This window comes from Harpia harpyja, chromosome Z (genome assembly GCF_026419915.1).
Source record: "Harpia harpyja isolate bHarHar1 chromosome Z, bHarHar1 primary haplotype, whole genome shotgun sequence".
NCBI classification, from domain to species: domain Eukaryota; kingdom Metazoa; phylum Chordata; class Aves; order Accipitriformes; family Accipitridae; genus Harpia; species Harpia harpyja.
In genome coordinates, this window is record NC_068969.1 from 64,914,731 (window position 1) to 64,931,737 (window position 17,007).

General features: G+C 36.5%; 1 protein-coding gene across 1 annotated transcript in view; it reads right to left on the reverse strand.

Annotated features, from left to right (window-relative positions):
• The window catches only part of FBN2 (fibrillin 2), a 176,611-nt gene that overhangs the window by 94,261 nt on the left and 65,343 nt on the right, over positions 1-17,007 (reverse strand). Inside the window, exons 9-15 of the mRNA XM_052778267.1 lie at positions 15,170-15,322; positions 14,171-14,404; positions 13,176-13,313; positions 5,787-5,906; positions 5,092-5,217; positions 4,331-4,453; positions 3,187-3,309 (exon numbers count right to left, since the gene is read on the reverse strand). Of these exons, the coding sequence (XP_052634227.1) occupies positions 3,187-3,309; positions 4,331-4,453; positions 5,092-5,217; positions 5,787-5,906; positions 13,176-13,313; positions 14,171-14,404; positions 15,170-15,322 (1,017 nt within the window). The remainder of the gene's footprint in view (positions 1-3,186; positions 3,310-4,330; positions 4,454-5,091; positions 5,218-5,786; positions 5,907-13,175; positions 13,314-14,170; positions 14,405-15,169; positions 15,323-17,007) is intronic.

The following is a 17,007-nucleotide window of genomic DNA, read 5'->3' on the forward strand; positions in this document are numbered from 1 at the left end:
CTGTTATCACCACCATACTTGTGGTCAAGGTCAGGTGGACCAGTGGTTGACCTATTCGCAGTGAAAGTCACTGCACCCATCCAGGTGCCCAAGGTCAAACCATGCAATGCTCATGACAGGCACTTTGAGGTATGGTTCTGCAAAATAGCCAGGGTGAAATAAAACTTAGCTATTTTGTCCTCGATGTCTATAGCTTTGGGCAGAGATGTGAACTGCAGACTGAATTATAATTATAAAGTGTCTCAGCAGGGAACAAACAACATTGAGCAAAGCTATAGCCATAGCTCAGTGCACGTTCTGAGGTGATACACAAATGCACACACACACAGAACCAGCTGAGGTATCCCGAGCATGGAGCTGCTGTTAGAAATATAGCCAAACCTGAAATGCCTGCAAATACTAGTTTGGCTCTGAGTATTTATCTAACTGTTCCTTTTCCAAGCATTTGTTCCCCCTTGCTGTAATTTTTTTTCCAAAGTGGTATAACATTTTGTGATTGACTCTGCCATACTTACTAATACTAAATAAAAAAGCAATTTATTCTATGAATAGTCCCACCAGAATCAATGGCACTATTCAGAAGTAAAATACAGCTCAAAGTAAGAGAGAATTAGACTGTAGGCTCTTTGATTTTATGTTTTTGCTAATTGCCTAGCACATTTGTGGGAATACTGTTAAAAGGAAGTAACTTTTCTAACCTTCAGACTACAAATACTCTTCTAGCAGCCAGAATGTCTGAGAAGTATTATTTAGCTCATGTAATATATGGGACAGAACAGCCAGACAGAGAATTCCTGTAGTTAACACAGCATGTGTATGTATATATAAACACACACATATATATATATACACATAAAATTCTGAACAGCAGATTGGCTTGGAAATTCTCTTCTAAAGGTCATGTACGAGGATATTTTTGTTATGCAATATTTGAAATTTCCTATGTTACTTTATGCCTGGAATAATTACATCATCTTTTTAAAAAGAATTTTCCAAATAAATCATGATTCTGCCTTACAATTTTTGTCATATTAAGGATATTTCCTGTTGAAAATTTAAGCATTTATGGTAAACCTTAAACCTATGTGACACGTGGAGCTGAACATTTTCAAATAAAAAATAGTGTTCACAGCTGATAGCCAACTTGTGAAGCCTTTAGCTAGTTCTAGCATGCTAGAACTGTCGTAGCATTAGGTACATGAAAGCACAGAAAACTGAGCACTGCATTGATTCTTTGCAGCTGTATCACTAATGGGGTAAAGATGAGGCCAACTTGGACCACAAAAAAGGTACTGAACAGTTTGTACTCAAATCTGCTGTGTTTTGCTGCTGCCACTAAGCAGTGAAATTCCTGTATTAAAAACAGTATACCAAGCCTTTTCACATTGTTTTATCTTTTCCTTCCTTTTCTCCAAATGTTTAATAAACAACTTGGCTACTACATAGGAGAGAACAAACCTTGCTTTTTTTGGTTCAATCTTTAGTACAGTTTTGCTTACTAAAAAGTCTCATTTATTTAAAACAACAAATATTTGGGTTCCAACTGAGAGACTGAGAATGCGTTTTGGCTTTTATTAGCCTATTTTTTAAGCCATTCTGAGTTTTTATTGTGCATTTTTTAAACTGAAGTGGTAACAGAAAGCAGCAGCTTGCGCAGGCACTTGATAGAAATGCTTGCACTAGATTTTATTTTAAAGAATGATGAACTTCTGCAAAATTTAAGAATTTATTTTAAATTAATTGATAATAGCAACACAAGGATGTAGTATCTCACATCCCTTTGGTGCAAGATAACCTCCAAACACTGTGATGAAGTCTGTCCTTCCTTTATCTGGACACATGTAGATAAGACATAGCAGATAAGACATATATACATCCATCAGCATGAACAATCATAGTACTGATTCATATATACAACTATTGCAGAGCTAAGCCAATGGTTTCCTCTCTGCCTCTACTGCTTCATGAACCTGTCAAACATCATGACATAACCAGCTGGCCTGATCTAATACCAGCTCCAATGGCAGTCCAGTAACCAGCAGCATCTAGTACACAAGGCCACGTACCAAAAGTGAAGCGAATGTGCTGTGATGCTGCCAGAGGTGCGCTTTTCAGTCAAGGAGGCCCCATTCCAGGCACATTTGCCTGTTGAAGCTTAATGCCATGCCCATCCATTAACTGAGCCTTGGGTCACCAATATGCATGATGACAGATACATTCATGAGCTAGGAGAGAAGAAACTTAGGGAATACAGAACTGATGTTCTGATATGCAGAAGAAGGGAAAGATTGTATCTCCAGTGGATTAAATTGGTTTAAGGAACTTTGCAGTATCACAGTCCCTAGTGCATGTAGTCCTACCACTCTCAGTAATTTTTATAAAATGTATATTATTCTCCACCCTCTTCATCAGCAATCAGTAGAAAACAAGGGACTGAATACCTCTTGCCCTCTGCCCTTTTTTACTCTTCATCAGGTTGAAAATGCTCCATTTTTGTCCAGTGAGCTCCCTGAAGCTATACTAGAGATCCTGGTGGAGTTGGGTGAAGAACCTCTTAACTGTCAACCAGTAAGATTTGAGAGGATAAGATGCTGCAGTTCAGATTGTAAGACAAAAGACTATTTATCAGCAGACTAGAAAGTGTATGCCTCAAAACCAAAAAGAGATGCCAGGAAGAGTAAATACTGTAAGTTTAATTTATAGGAATAACAGGTAAACAAGAGGTGGTGCCACTCTGATTCCACAGAGGAATTTAAGCTTCTTGTCTTTTAACACTAGGTTTATGGAATAGGACAATGCAAGACTTCCTAATAACTCTTAATAATGATATTTGAGTTCACAGAAACAAGTCTATCTAGTTTTCACTATTTCTCCTGCTAGAGCTTTTTCTTTTTTAACACTATGGCACAGGGAGAATAAAATGTTTTCAGATTAGAGAAAGAAATTAAAAGGGGAGTGCAAAAATATCAGTGTCACAACCAAGATATATACCTGTTTTAGTGATTTGGAGTGGATGATGCGCAACTGAATATAAATATGAATATACATATATATACACACACACACATGCACATACATGAACACAAACACATAACAGAACAAAAGACAAATAAGTTGATGCATTTCTTTAATTTGATAACCTGATAATTCCACTTGCTTTTCAATGAAAAATAAAATCTCACTTACCTACACACACACGACCATCAACTCCAACAGCCAAGCCAGGTGGACACTCGCACCGAAAGGATCCTTCAGTATTTATGCAATGACCATTCATGCAAATTCCTGATGTCTGACATTCATCAATATCTATAAGGAGGCAACACAATTCAACAATCTATTTGCTGTTTTCAAGCAAGATTACAATTAATATTTTTAGAACATTACCAAATGACTTTATGATAGCAGATGAACCATCAACATATCCTTGTTTTGTTTCTAATAAAAATCTCACCTTGGAATTACACTAAATAATCAAAATTCCAGCTGCATATTAAAAAAAAAAAAGAAAACAGAAAAACTGTAGGATTAGAGGCACCTCAGATTCTACATTAAGCAAAATTAATGATAAATATTCCCCTTTGTTCATCCCACGATACTGTAATTTTGCTTTAAAGTGTGGTTAAGGAAGCACTAATCACAGAATATCCATATGATGGTAAATTTTAATTTTGAAGAACTTTTCAGTGGTCATCAATTTCTATCTAAGTCTACAGCCCAGCTGCATGTACATTAAGAAAACCACAATTAATAGAAATGGTTCAACTTCAAATCAGAAGACTAAGAATTTAGATGATTTTGCACTTACTAGAAATTACTCAAGCCCAAACCTTGTTCTACTGGCAGCAAGAGGTATCTTCCATTAGCTTACTTAAACTGAAGCCAAATCAGACCTATTCTTAAAATGTTTAATGTAAGTTTTCAATGACCTCACTTTAAAAAGTTTGTAATACTATGTGGCAAATATGACGTCTTAAGTGTTACGCACTCTGAATTGCCAGAATAATGATGTGGAAAACATACTTCTGTGTGTTCATCAATGTAAAGTCTTTTAAACCTTTTAGACTTCCCCCCAAGACTTTTCAAAAGCTAATTTATCATCTGTTGTAGCTTTCACAATACTATTAAATAATTCAGTTATTTCTCTCTGCAAGTTAAAGACCTATTTTTATTCTAGGCAGCTTAAGAAATCTACTGTAATGAGTTATCAAGGTATTGGTATGATATTGAATCCATGTGATGAGATTGCCATTCTTGCATGAATGAGTGGACAGGAAAAGCCGTTTTCAATCAAGATTTTCTTAATGTGTTACTCCTCAGCTCTACATACCAGTACAATAACGCCCATTTGGAGCCAGAACAAATCCTGGTTTGCAGATGCATTTAAAACTTCCATCTTCATTTATGCACATCCCATTTAAACACATGTTTGTAGTGGTACACTCATCATGGTCTGCAAAATATTGCAAAGAAAACTGCTTACAGCTCCCCACCTTCCAGAAGATGACACAGTAAAAATAAACGATCAGGACTGATGCGACATGTTCCTTCACTTGCAGATTAAATTCTACTCATAACTGTCACTCTACAGACAAAGCAGCAAATTTTTTTCCCATTGTGATCAGTTACTTTGAGTTTCAGCAGACTGTGTATGGAAGAACAGGGTGCATCTGTCTTTCTTACATGAAATGATAAAAAGCTTCAATCACCTGATAGAATTAAGAGCTTCTTGTTTATCTAGGAAGTTTTTTTTGACACAGTATAGTCAAAATTAAAACCAGTTATTTCTTCAGCAGTGCTGATATATGGAGCACTTGCTATGAAGCTTTAAGGAAAAATGTTATTCTTGGCACTGAGTTACCTGGGACTCTTGAGGAGAGATGTAACTTCAAAAACAAAAATTATCTCGAGTTTTCTTTGAAATCATGCAGTTCTGTACAATAACTATTTGAATGCAGTGGCTACAAGTTCATCTCAGGTCGTACCTTATTTCAAAAAACGTAATCCTTAATGATTCTTAATTGTAGTATGAAGTACAATTTCTAGAATCACCAAGCTAATGCCTGCCCCATTATTTAGAAGAGTTCTTACCCACACAATTTTTTCCATCTGTAGTCAGTTCAAACCCAGCATTGCAAATACACTGGAAACTTCCATCAGTGTTTACACACCGCCCATTTTTACAAAGAACGCCATTCTGGATGCACTCATCTATATCTAAGGAAAAAAATACAAAAGAAAACCACACAATCAGAGAATTACTGTAAGATAAAAATGTATATAGTGACAAATATTGCTTTGAAAAATACTGGCATGTTATTTAAATATTGCTTGGAAAAAACTTTCCAAAGATGGTGAAGAATTTATTCTCATTGCATCAGAGGTAGGAAAAATATTATTTTACAGACCTGTACAATAAATACTAAGTTTTGTGATGCTCAGCAATTACTTTATGAATACCTTTAAAAAGCTACTTACACATTCATCTGCGTACAGACATAAATATACACCTGTCGTACTAATAGTCTATTTCCTGATTTTTTTGTAGAACTCCCAGCTGGGGAATTCCCTGGCCAAGTGACATATATTCCAGAGTAATGGATAAACATTAAAAGGCAACAGCAGAACAAATGGAACAGTAGCCCAGAACTAGAGCTCCAACTAATATAACAACTGTTGGGATTTACTGAAATCGCATTGCTAGCTATTTTTTGAACTCCAATGGGATCTGACATAAGGGGTCAGAATATCTGCAGTGTCAGTAGACGTGAAGCAAATTTTCTTACCAATGCAAGCTTGTTTGGTAGGAGTTCTCTGGAAACCTGTGTGGCACTTGCAGTAATAGGAACCAGGTGTGTTGACACAGTCTCCATTAGAGCATGGGTTTGATGTGCATTCATCGACATCTGTTGGCAGCACAGAGGAACATTAGTGACTTCACAATGTGTACAACATTTTTTTCAAGTCTAGATGTTTCTAAGTGAAAAAGACAGTAACTAACAGTCAAATGCTAAATACTAAAACTTGTTCTTGGTGCAAAATCATTACTTTCCTAAGAACACAGAGCTGTTCTTAAGAAGTGAAATGCTACTACATAATTTATACGCATCTTGAAAGCAAAAAATATGTGTGAGGATTTTGAGACATGGGATCTGACAGCTGCCTCGTGAAAGTGAACAACACTTTATTCAATATAGTTTCATTTAACAGAATGACCATTCATTCTTCTTTGAAATAAAACCAAACCAAATCAAAATTGGCATTTTAAAATCAGAGCAAATCATGGCATCCAACCCCCTCCCATTATATTACAGGTTTATTGTAGAAATGTGAGGAGAGGCCACACACCAGCAGGAGGGATTCTTAATGAGACCACAGTCTGTGCACAACATCTCAATTATTTATGCCCCACTGCATCCTCAACCCCAGTCTTCGCATTTGAGTAATGCCAGACTTAATCTAACCCTTCTCTATAATGTACCTTACTCCCCTTTCCAAATGTTTTGGTATTTGGGTGCAACCAAACACACTTTAAGCACCTTAAATCTCAGGTGACTGCTCAGAAATAACTCCCATTTGACACAAGCCTCTGAACAGTTTTAACTCCTTTCAAGAACCCTTCCCAAGTTTGATCCCCAGTAGTTACCAATGAGTCAGCTGTGTCTTTGGCCCGAGCCGGCTATTCCCAGCTCTAAAATAACACTCATTGTTCCTCCCAATTATGCTCCTCTAAACCCTCCCAGGATCCTTGCCCTCGGTGATCTGGCGAGCAGAGCGAGTGCACCCCTCTGGTCTGGCAGGCAGGACTGTTGCCTCAGTGTCTCCTGCAGCTACCAGAGGATGATCTGAGCAGCTGGTCTCTGGTACAGCTAAATTCAGAAGTTACAAACTGAATGGATCCCTTGATGAAATCCCTTTCTTCATCAATCACCTTTGCTAATTTGACTTTTTTCCCTCCAGCTATGCCCTCCATTTCACTTACAGGTCTGAAATTATTCATCTCTTCATTTAGGTAGGCTTTAACACCACAAAGCCAATGGTGATTTGCGGAGTTTTTGGTATCTGGCTGTAAACTGCCATAGGCAGTTGGGGCTAAGTAAAGTCACTGCTGATCAGTTCTTAATGATGATGATTTTCCCATGTATTTTGCAGTGTATGCTACCAGAAATACCAGGAAAAAACCCAGGGTAATTCTGCTGATGATTTGTACTCACCTTTATCAGGTCTAGTTCTAAAATATAGTTCATTATATCTTGGAAATAATGCGATGGAATGAGAAATTAAACTTATAAGAACATTTATATGTTGAATAAATGTCTACTTCTAGCAAGTGTTGTGCCATGAATGACTTGATTCTAAAAAATGGCTGAAGGTGCAGTTTTGTTCTAATTTAACCATAAACAAGACCATACCTTTCACAGGATTTACTGTGTTAATGCATACACAGTTAAAACCAATAGCATCAATATACATATCAAAGAGATCTGGGTTTACCCAAATCACTGATTTAATGAGCTGACTTACAGCACTCCTGGTGCCTAGATACAATCAGATCGTTTTGGGTAAACAGTTAAATGAATAAAGGCAAAGCAAATGGAAGAATCAAATACCTCCTCTCACGCATATTTAGCTCATTCACATTTGCATAGCAGCTGATATCACCACTCCAGTAAAACCACAAGAATGAAGCAAGATAAAGAAAAGAGAAATTCAGAGTGTTAAATAAAATGAGAAAACAGTAACTGTATCTTTATACTGCAGTAGACTTCTATGTAATTATAGTAGTTTCCTGCTCTCATGCTTCTCTACAGTGCCTGGCTATTGGGATGCTCTTTCTCATGAGTGCTAGACTGGGCATTTTTAACTCAGTGCTCAGCTGATATGTGAGGTCAAGGAGGATCATACATAATTCCTTCAGAACAAAGTCCTCAGCTACCAACAAAATGTCAAACTCTACATCACATTTTCATATTAATGTTTTGTCAAACATCTTAATTCAAATGACTTTACTGTATGTTTATCTTGCTTTTGTATAGGGGAGGACAGGGGGAAGATATAAATACTAGATGTGGCACTCATCTATTTTGTTCAGTTTTCCTACAGAGAAAAACATTTATTACTTTATTATAGGCTTGAACTTGCTTAATCTGTTAAAGAAGACATGTTCATGCTAGAAATGTATCTCACTGTAAATTAATTTATAAATTGTACAGCAGGAATGCAGTGTTCCTCCATGAAATAGCTGACTTAAGCTTAGAAAATCCTTCCAAAGCCATGTGCATCAGATGATTTCCATATAAAATATGCATCTTAAGATGCTCTTATTTTTATAAACTCTTGATAAAAGAGAAAAATGGCAAATATATGTTAATATAAAGGAGTTGTTGGCTTTGAGTTTGCATTGCAAGCATGCATATTCCAGCAGTATAAACAGGAAACATCTGAGACAGAGATATTTAACCCATTTATTCTATCTCCAAGCACACCCCTCTTCAGTGTGAAATACTTCTCTTTCACCACTTGCATCACACTTATCTCCACTTTTCAGTGTTTCACCTGTAACACTTGTCAGAATTTCACTAGACACAGTATGGAACTTCCAAAACCCCCTTAAGACTTACTGCGATGAGTATGAAGATGTATTACGAAACTTAAAATACAGAGATTAGTATTCGCAAAACAACTAAAATTCAATGCAGCACAGCTACAGGCTTGCTGCCACTTTCAAAGTCTCTACAGTTCTATCCAGAGTTTTCATAAACAGAATGAAATAAGGAAAGGTAATAATATTACAGCTGTCTATCAGTTTGGGGAAAGGGACTGACCATTCACTGTCAGATCACTTAGGACACTTATGGTCCTTGACCCATCAGGCATGTTCCATCATGAAAGCAGCATAATATAAGTTTAAGTCAGAGAGCAGCATGTAATGCCATTATTTTTTGATTTGGCAGGATAATTTTGAAATAAGACTTTTCTTTAACTCTATGCAAAAATATCTAATGATTTCCAGCTTCTTAATTATTGCTTGGGGAGTAGGCAGCCAGAGAGATAGAGCAGTATGGAAGCAGTGTTCATTTATATACCATTAACGTTACCCCATGCAGTGAAATGTAACTGTTCCCAATGCCCTAACACTGTTCTTTCAGTAATGAGAAGAGTATCCAAGTTAGATTCAAGAAAGCCTTTAATTTCATTTAATATGAATCAGTACACACAGAAATTCCATGAAGTTAAGTTCCTGCCAACTTTTCAAAGACAACTTTCTGTGTGATCTATAGCAACGACCATTCACAAATCACTGATTCAGTGTGGCACTTAAGATACTCTGCCTACTTTTTTATAATACAATTAGAAAACAACAGTGAAACAAAGCTGTGTTATCTAAGATAAATATTCATAGAGTACTCTCTCTTATAAAAAGTCTTCTGAATACAAGCAGCTACTCAAAAGGCAAACCACTGAAGAGTCAAAATAATTAATAATGACTGATCTGTTTCACACAGAAAAAAATAGGCAAAATGACAACTTAAACTTGCTGGAAGCCATTATTGGGGGTTTTTTTTCCATTCTTTCAATCTAGGACATTACTGTAGCTGGCACGGCATCTTCTGCTTTTATTAAACAAGCTGAAATTTTTGTTTTGATCCCAGTGCATCCAAAATTGCCTCAGTTTTCAGACTACTGTTTCAGGCTGAGGTGTGCATTATGAAGTGGAGACTAAGTTCCCTAAGTGAATAGACCTTTTTCCTGGGCACATAACTGTGTGTTAGAGAATTACACAGGTCAACAATTCTTTTTTTTCCTTGCACCCATCAATCTAGGTTCTCAGTCTTCTGGCACTTTAACCTCAAAATGAAAATCAGATACAACTTCACTATTATCACAAGCCTGGAGCGGAAGGTGAACACAAGGCTGGTGGCCTACAGGGTGACCCCACAGAAGAGAAAGGAACAGAATGCCAGCCAGCTGTTAAGAACACATTCTATCTCTCAACCAATTTCAGTACCCAGACATGTAAATCGGGTGGGCCTTTTAAAACACAGATGGTTGTCCTACTTCATTTTTTCATGCACAATTTCTTCAATGAGAATTGAAAAATAAAAAAGTTTAAAATAAATCCATATAGCTTTATTTGCTGCAACCTAAGTAAAAAGGGGCACAAAGATAAAGCAAATGAAGCATTTCACAACAGACTCAACCACAGAGTTTAAATTCTGTTCCAGGCTAATCCAGAAAGCCACTCTTAGATGAAATTAGTACATTAATACCTGATCATTTAGGCTGGGAAGCCAAAACAGAGCCAAAGGCACTGAACCACTTCTTTTGTGCCAGTGGTTATTGAAACTGATATTCACTAAAGCAAGTCTAAAAGGTCACCTAAGCTCAGGTGAGGCTTTTGGTTCATCTACTTACCTGAAATTTTCTAGTATTATTAGTTCCTAGTATTTAATCTGGAGTTACCTCTTATTTAGGAGTTAACCTTACCACCTGCATCAATATTTGCTTTAGTTTGGCTTTATTTTCCACAACTCATTTTTTCCTCAACTCTTAACTTGCATATGCCACATTATCAATATATGCATTTGATTAATAATCAAATGTTTGTAACAGTATGAAAGCATACTAATTTTTACGTCAGCATTGCCATTTATTTTCCATGCTTCACAAATTAAAAAAAGTTCTTTGTGGGTTTAGCAGCATTCAGATCTCATATGCCACAGTGAACTGACACTTAATCACATGCCACCTTTATGCTACCTTCTGATATGAAGCACAAAGCAGCTCAGTCAAATTTGTTTTACCTTAACACAAAATTATTTTAGTGACAGGTGATACTGTGCCTTTCCATGGTAAGCAGGCTTATTTTTACAGCTATGTGCTCTTTCAGTATATTTCTTCATGCAGAATAATTCTTTATAAGCATGAGCAAGCATTTATCATAATCATGCTCTACCACAATGTTATTTATCACTGTTTTTTAATGATTCAAACACAGGATGGTTGCCTCAAAAAGTACAGTTTAGAAAGGCCTTTCACTTTTCTTAGTTGCTAGCTTTGTAACAACCATATATTCAGATTTTTATCATTACTCATCCTAATTTCTTCATTTGAACTTAGAAAGCAAAAAGAATAAAAATTCAGTAAATACATTGTGTGTTATCAAACAGATAACAAACATCTGTGTGCTTCAGATGATTATTTTCAACTTGCCCTGCAAGTAACAAAGAATACAAGCTGTGAACTAGATTTTATCAAGAAACATTAGTTCAATACGCCAGTTCAAAAGATGCTCAGCACATTTCAAGACAGTTCCTGAAGAGTCAAGGTCCACCGTAGCTAAAAATATTATTGATTTCAGCGACGCAAAATTTAGTGCTGGGAGCAAAAGTGCCAGGGCTCTCCATACACTATAAAGAAAGAATAGCCATGCAAGACAGATTTATAGTAAAACTCCCACATCCCACTCACAATGCACTTATAGGTCCTGCGGCCCAAGGATGCAGCAAGAAACTAAGCCTTTTGAATCTCCCAGCCAGGGATCAGAGGTACAGAAAACTCTCACCTAAACAAAAAAAGCTGAAAAAGTTTGGCTTGCTATATCATAGAGGACAACTTTGAAGAACTGTAACAGTCTTCAGCTACACAAAAGTGCAAAGAGAAAGGTACTGAGCTGCTTTCCTTATATACTGTGGATAAGACAAGAAACAATGAGCAGAAATGTTTGCAAAGTAGTGTTTAAATTAGATTAGACGTTCTGAAAACTTTCTAGAAATTTGACTATCTAGAAATTGACAATTGCCTGGGGAAGTGACAGAATCTCCATCAGCTGAGATTTCTTAAGAAGAGGGTGTACAAACAGTTGTCAAGAACAATGTAGCTCTAACTGACCTGTCTGGTGTAAGAGAACGGCCTAGCTAAGGGGACTCGCCAACTTTCAGGTGCAGAATATATCAAGTCGATTTGAGAAAGGAAAACAGAGGGGTTAAACAAGGTAAGACACAGGGACATCAAAAGAAAAGTACTATTCAACAGTTGCCACATTTCACTTTTCCAGACAGCAGAGTGCCAAGCCAGGCAGGTCCTGATATTCAGTTTGCATTCAGTGGGAGGTGGAAGAATTTGCAACTCAGAGATGCAGTGTTCCCAGCTGAGCTTCTAGCTGATATCTGCTCTGCTGCATGTATGTCAAAATCTGCCTGTACTATTCTCACTTGCATACTGTAAACTGCATAGTCTTGGATTAGAAGATTTTTTTAACGATTCATGTAGCTGCAATTTTCTGTGGTCCTTTGTTTCTATGTTTTCCTCTAATCCACTAGAGGAAATAAATAATCCTAGAAATTGACTCAAAAAGCACAATTTCAGTGAGAGAAGCCTATCACTAACAAGCTCTTATATAATATTTTTCATTCACAGATCTCTAAGTTCTTTATAAAGAATCAGTAAGGAAATGTTCAGTCAGAAATATAACCAGACCTTTCTATTTAGGTCTATACGTTTACTAAGCTGTATCCTGCATACAAGATTCTTCTCCACACAACCACCCCACAAGAACCCGCAAATTTTGTATTTTCCCTGAAATACCTGATGAGCCTTTGACACTGCAAGAGTGAAGTCCACAGCAACTGAATAAACGTGCAGAATCCCAAATTAAGCTCGTTATAAAAAGTTAGCATTCAATATTTTCATATGAAATGAAAATATAACCAAAAGTTAATTAATGCATTTTTTTAATGATTTGGTATCTTTCAAACTGTCATTCATCCTTATGAGTAGGTAAAACATAAATTCTACCCTTCATTATCTTGAACATAACTTGGCACTAACTCCTGTAGCAAAAATGGGATAACATGGAACAGAACTTACTTTACTGAATGTGAAGACAAAAATGTACAATACCCATCAAGTACAGGAATACTCAATACCAATACTTGTGATTAAAGATTTCTTTTTTTTTTTAAGGAAACAGATAACTCTCATGAAGATTTTAAATTATTCTAGTTTAAGTTAATATCATGGTCTTTGCACTCTCTTTCACAAGAGCAGTATCATTAAAATAAGTATGTACGTGGGTGAGAAAAAATACGCTTTTTTTTTTTAAAACCAGATTTAAAGCAGAAAAATATCAGCATTTTAAAAGTGAATAATGGATTTTAGAAATGTGCACTTACCAATACAATCCCCATTTGCATCCTGCTTATATCCCATGTTGCACTCACATCGGTAACTAGAAAGGGTTGGTATACAACGTCCATTTAAACAAAGGTTGGGATGGTGCTTACAGATGTCTATTGTCTGATTGAGTATTGCTAATAAAAAAAAAACAGAGCATGAGACAAGTATTCATATTTTCAAATTGAAGTATGAAGATTATACTTGGCTTCAGAAAGTATGTTATCAGGTGCGTAAATATATCCACCAAATCAAGTATTTTTTGCAAGCACTATCTGTTGACACACCAGCAAACTAACAAAACCAAGCAGCTCCAGAAACAAAAACCACATTAGACAAACAGTCTTCATTATGATTTACAGTTTATGTGTATAGCCTGATAAAATTGTCAATGGCCTCATGAATATAAAAAGAATTTGGGTGAAAATTGAAGCAGTCTGTTCCTGTATGTTTACTAGTTTTGGTGTACCTGTCTTAATAATACTCCTTGCATTTTATTAACTTTATGGTTCTGATCCCAGAGATGAGCTTACACATGTCATAAGCAATTTTACATACATGAGACTTCCCTCTGAATATTATTCATCTTGGGCTTTCAGTCAAGGCAATGTTCCTGCAGAGTAGGTAAGTTTTACATTTGGAAGAGCAAGGAAAGAGAACAGTTTATTTTAAACCCTAGTGCTTTTTTGAAAACACTTAGTAATTTGGGGTTCTACTACTGCTGACCAAGACAGGTCAGCAGGGACAGCACAGGCTCAAGGACTCTGTAATGGAAGTGAAGAAAAAAACCTCTACATCTGAACTCTTGTTAAAAACAGAGCTCCTTAACTTCCTAACATATCAGCTGAGGTCTCTTAAATGTGCTTGCATATAAAGGCATTTTTATGTGTTAAGAACACCATATCATTTCCAGACTGGAAACTAAGCAGAAAAAAAGGAAAAAATAGATGGAATAAAAAAGAGAGAAAAAAGTCACAACAATGCAAGTACTTACTTAGCCCTGTAATTATTGGGCCATTTCCAGTGGGACTTTGAGCACCTGTCCCTACCCCTGCTCCGCCTACACCTGGGGAGAAACCATTGCTCCCAGGGATGGGAATGAATCCTGCTCCCCCTGGACCAAAGCCATTGCCATTGCCACCGGGAAGGAACCCGTTTCCTCCTGTCCCACCACCTCTGGAACCACCTCCAGTAGGAGCACCATCCACACAAAGTCTGCGGTGTTCATCTATTAAACAGGAATGCACAGAGAAGCATAATGTAAATCAACTCTTCAGAGTCAGCTTTTAAGGAAGATACAGATCTTCGTACACTACAATAAACAGAACACCAACTCCTTGTTTCTCTGATGTGTTATCTTTCCCACTCCCCGTCTCCAGCAGATCCCATGATTGCGACAGGAGTTATTTAAGGAAGGACACTAAAAATAATAAAAGGAAATATTGTAATTTACAACTATTTGTTGAAATCTTTTTGTTGATGTGTTGCCAGCAGCACTGTTACTCCCTGGTCACTCAGACATCTTGATATAGATAAACTGAAAATACATTTCACTAGGGATGTAGACTATTGTTCTGTGAGCAGAGTTGAAAGAATAAATGAAATACTGACGCATTTCTAGTTCAAAGTAACCCAAAATTTAATGGAACAAGAGAGCAGCTGTTCCTTTAAATCAAAATGAACTATGGACCCTCAGAGTCATTTCCTCTTTGAGCCTGACCACAAAATCTTTCCCATTTCCCAAGAACTATTTCCAAAGTCAACAAAAGGACGTTAAAGAAACTAGTCCCAAGCAATCATGGACCAGAAAAAAATGATTCACAGATGGTAACATCAGTATTAAAAACACAAGATTGAATAATAATGTAATTCCTGACTTTCTTTTTCCATTTAGCCTACATTTTAAAGCAGTTTAAAATATTCCAGTGACCTCTACCCCAACTAGAATGGACAGCAAGGAGAAAACAAACCAACCAACCAACAAGCCACTCACCAGATCCTCTGACAGGACACATCTCTGGAACAGACCCGATGGCCCAGCACCGGCCAGACTCACAGCAGCACTGCCTTTTGGTGAACCTACCAGGAAGCTCCTGCGCACAGCGGCCATTCACTGTGTTGGAGAAACATGTACTTGCCCTCTGATCTGGAAGTTAATTTAAAAAGAAAATAAAAAATAGCAACATGAACTCTCAAAATTACTTTCCCTTATTCAATTCATGTAAGGACTAAAATGTTTTAAAAGTTATATTAAAAAAAAAAACCCAAACCAAACAAAAACAAACCCCAAAATACCCCAAAACACACCCAATAATCATCTGAGGTGCTCAGCACTAACGAATTCCACGTTTGGTTTACTACAGGATCACATATTTGCAGTGACAGTAGTCTTGCATTAATCAACATGCACTCTTCAAGTCTGCTCACGCTAACAGATAATATGGATGATACAAATGATACAAAGCAATAAAAATAGAAACTAGATAGAAATATATAAAAAGCTTACTAAGGCAAAATTAAGACATTTCACGTAACAACAGCAACATCAGTAAATTCATTTAATGAATTTTTTCTTGGTGTAGATATAGCAGACTGAAGAACTGCTATCCAGTCTGCTCTGTTCAATAGACTGAATGTGCAACAGTATTTTTAGTAGTGCCATGTGAAAACTACTCTACATAAATATGCCAGTGTTTATTATATTCTAGTTCCTTCAAGGACACATCCTAGATCTTTTATTGTCACACTCCCGAACACAGACTAGGAGAAAAGCTCAATGAATTTGGAAAGACGTGATACTGATTAAATAACTGAGCACATCCTGATATTTTAGTTAAAAGCAAATGTTTATCTTAAAATGGGAAGAATAAAATAATTTGTATTAATAAGGATTACATTACTTACTTTTCTCCTAAGTAAAGGAGAAATTATGCTTCTAGAGTATACAAATTATACTCCAATACTATAAACATCTGAGAGCACAAGAACTTTCAGACACATTTTCATTTAAGGGAAGGAGACTCTGTGACATAAGGGCCTGCCTTAGCAGACTAGGGCATGTGATTTGTTTGCAATTGGTTTGGGGAGCTGACTTTAGAAACTGGATTGTAAAACATGCCAAAATCCATAGAAATTTTGATCATACTGGAAATCATAGGTTCTCAGTAATCCTGAGGCCAGCCACAATATGTTTGAAGTTTGGCACTCCTCAGATGAACCTGGATAACAAAAGCTGGCTACATTGTGCAAAAAGTTATCCATGGGAAATCACTTGTAGGTCTTGTGTTGCTACTGGCTTGAATCATTTATCTGTCATTCAGAAATCCCTTCAGAATTCCCATCCGTTTCCCAACATGAGAACAAAGTACTTTGAGATGTCTGAAATAAGAAGAACCACATGAGAACTAGAAAAAAACACTATTATTAGCAATCGTTAATGATTTTTACACATGGTATGCAGTATTTTTAGTTAGTTCATCAGCATGGTTTATACTGTATATTTGACACGTGCAGCTGTATAAAAGAAATTACCGTATGTGAAAATAAGCATACATCGTTTTAATAATATAGAAACAGGTTTTAAATAAATTGTCCTGTAAAAGCTGCAATCTACTGAAATCTAATATGTGGTTTCTTTTATTACCTGTTCCAGCCAAATTGGTAGCACCTCAGTATACACTACTTAATGTCTTCTGAGTTTATGTATGTGCCTTATATCAGTCTCTAAAGGTTAAATTAACCTATGTAAGATGGAACTTGAAATACCAAGTAAGGAGAAATGTTTGCCTTTTAGAACCAAAGAGAGCTTAGCTTTTGGTTTCATCAGATGCA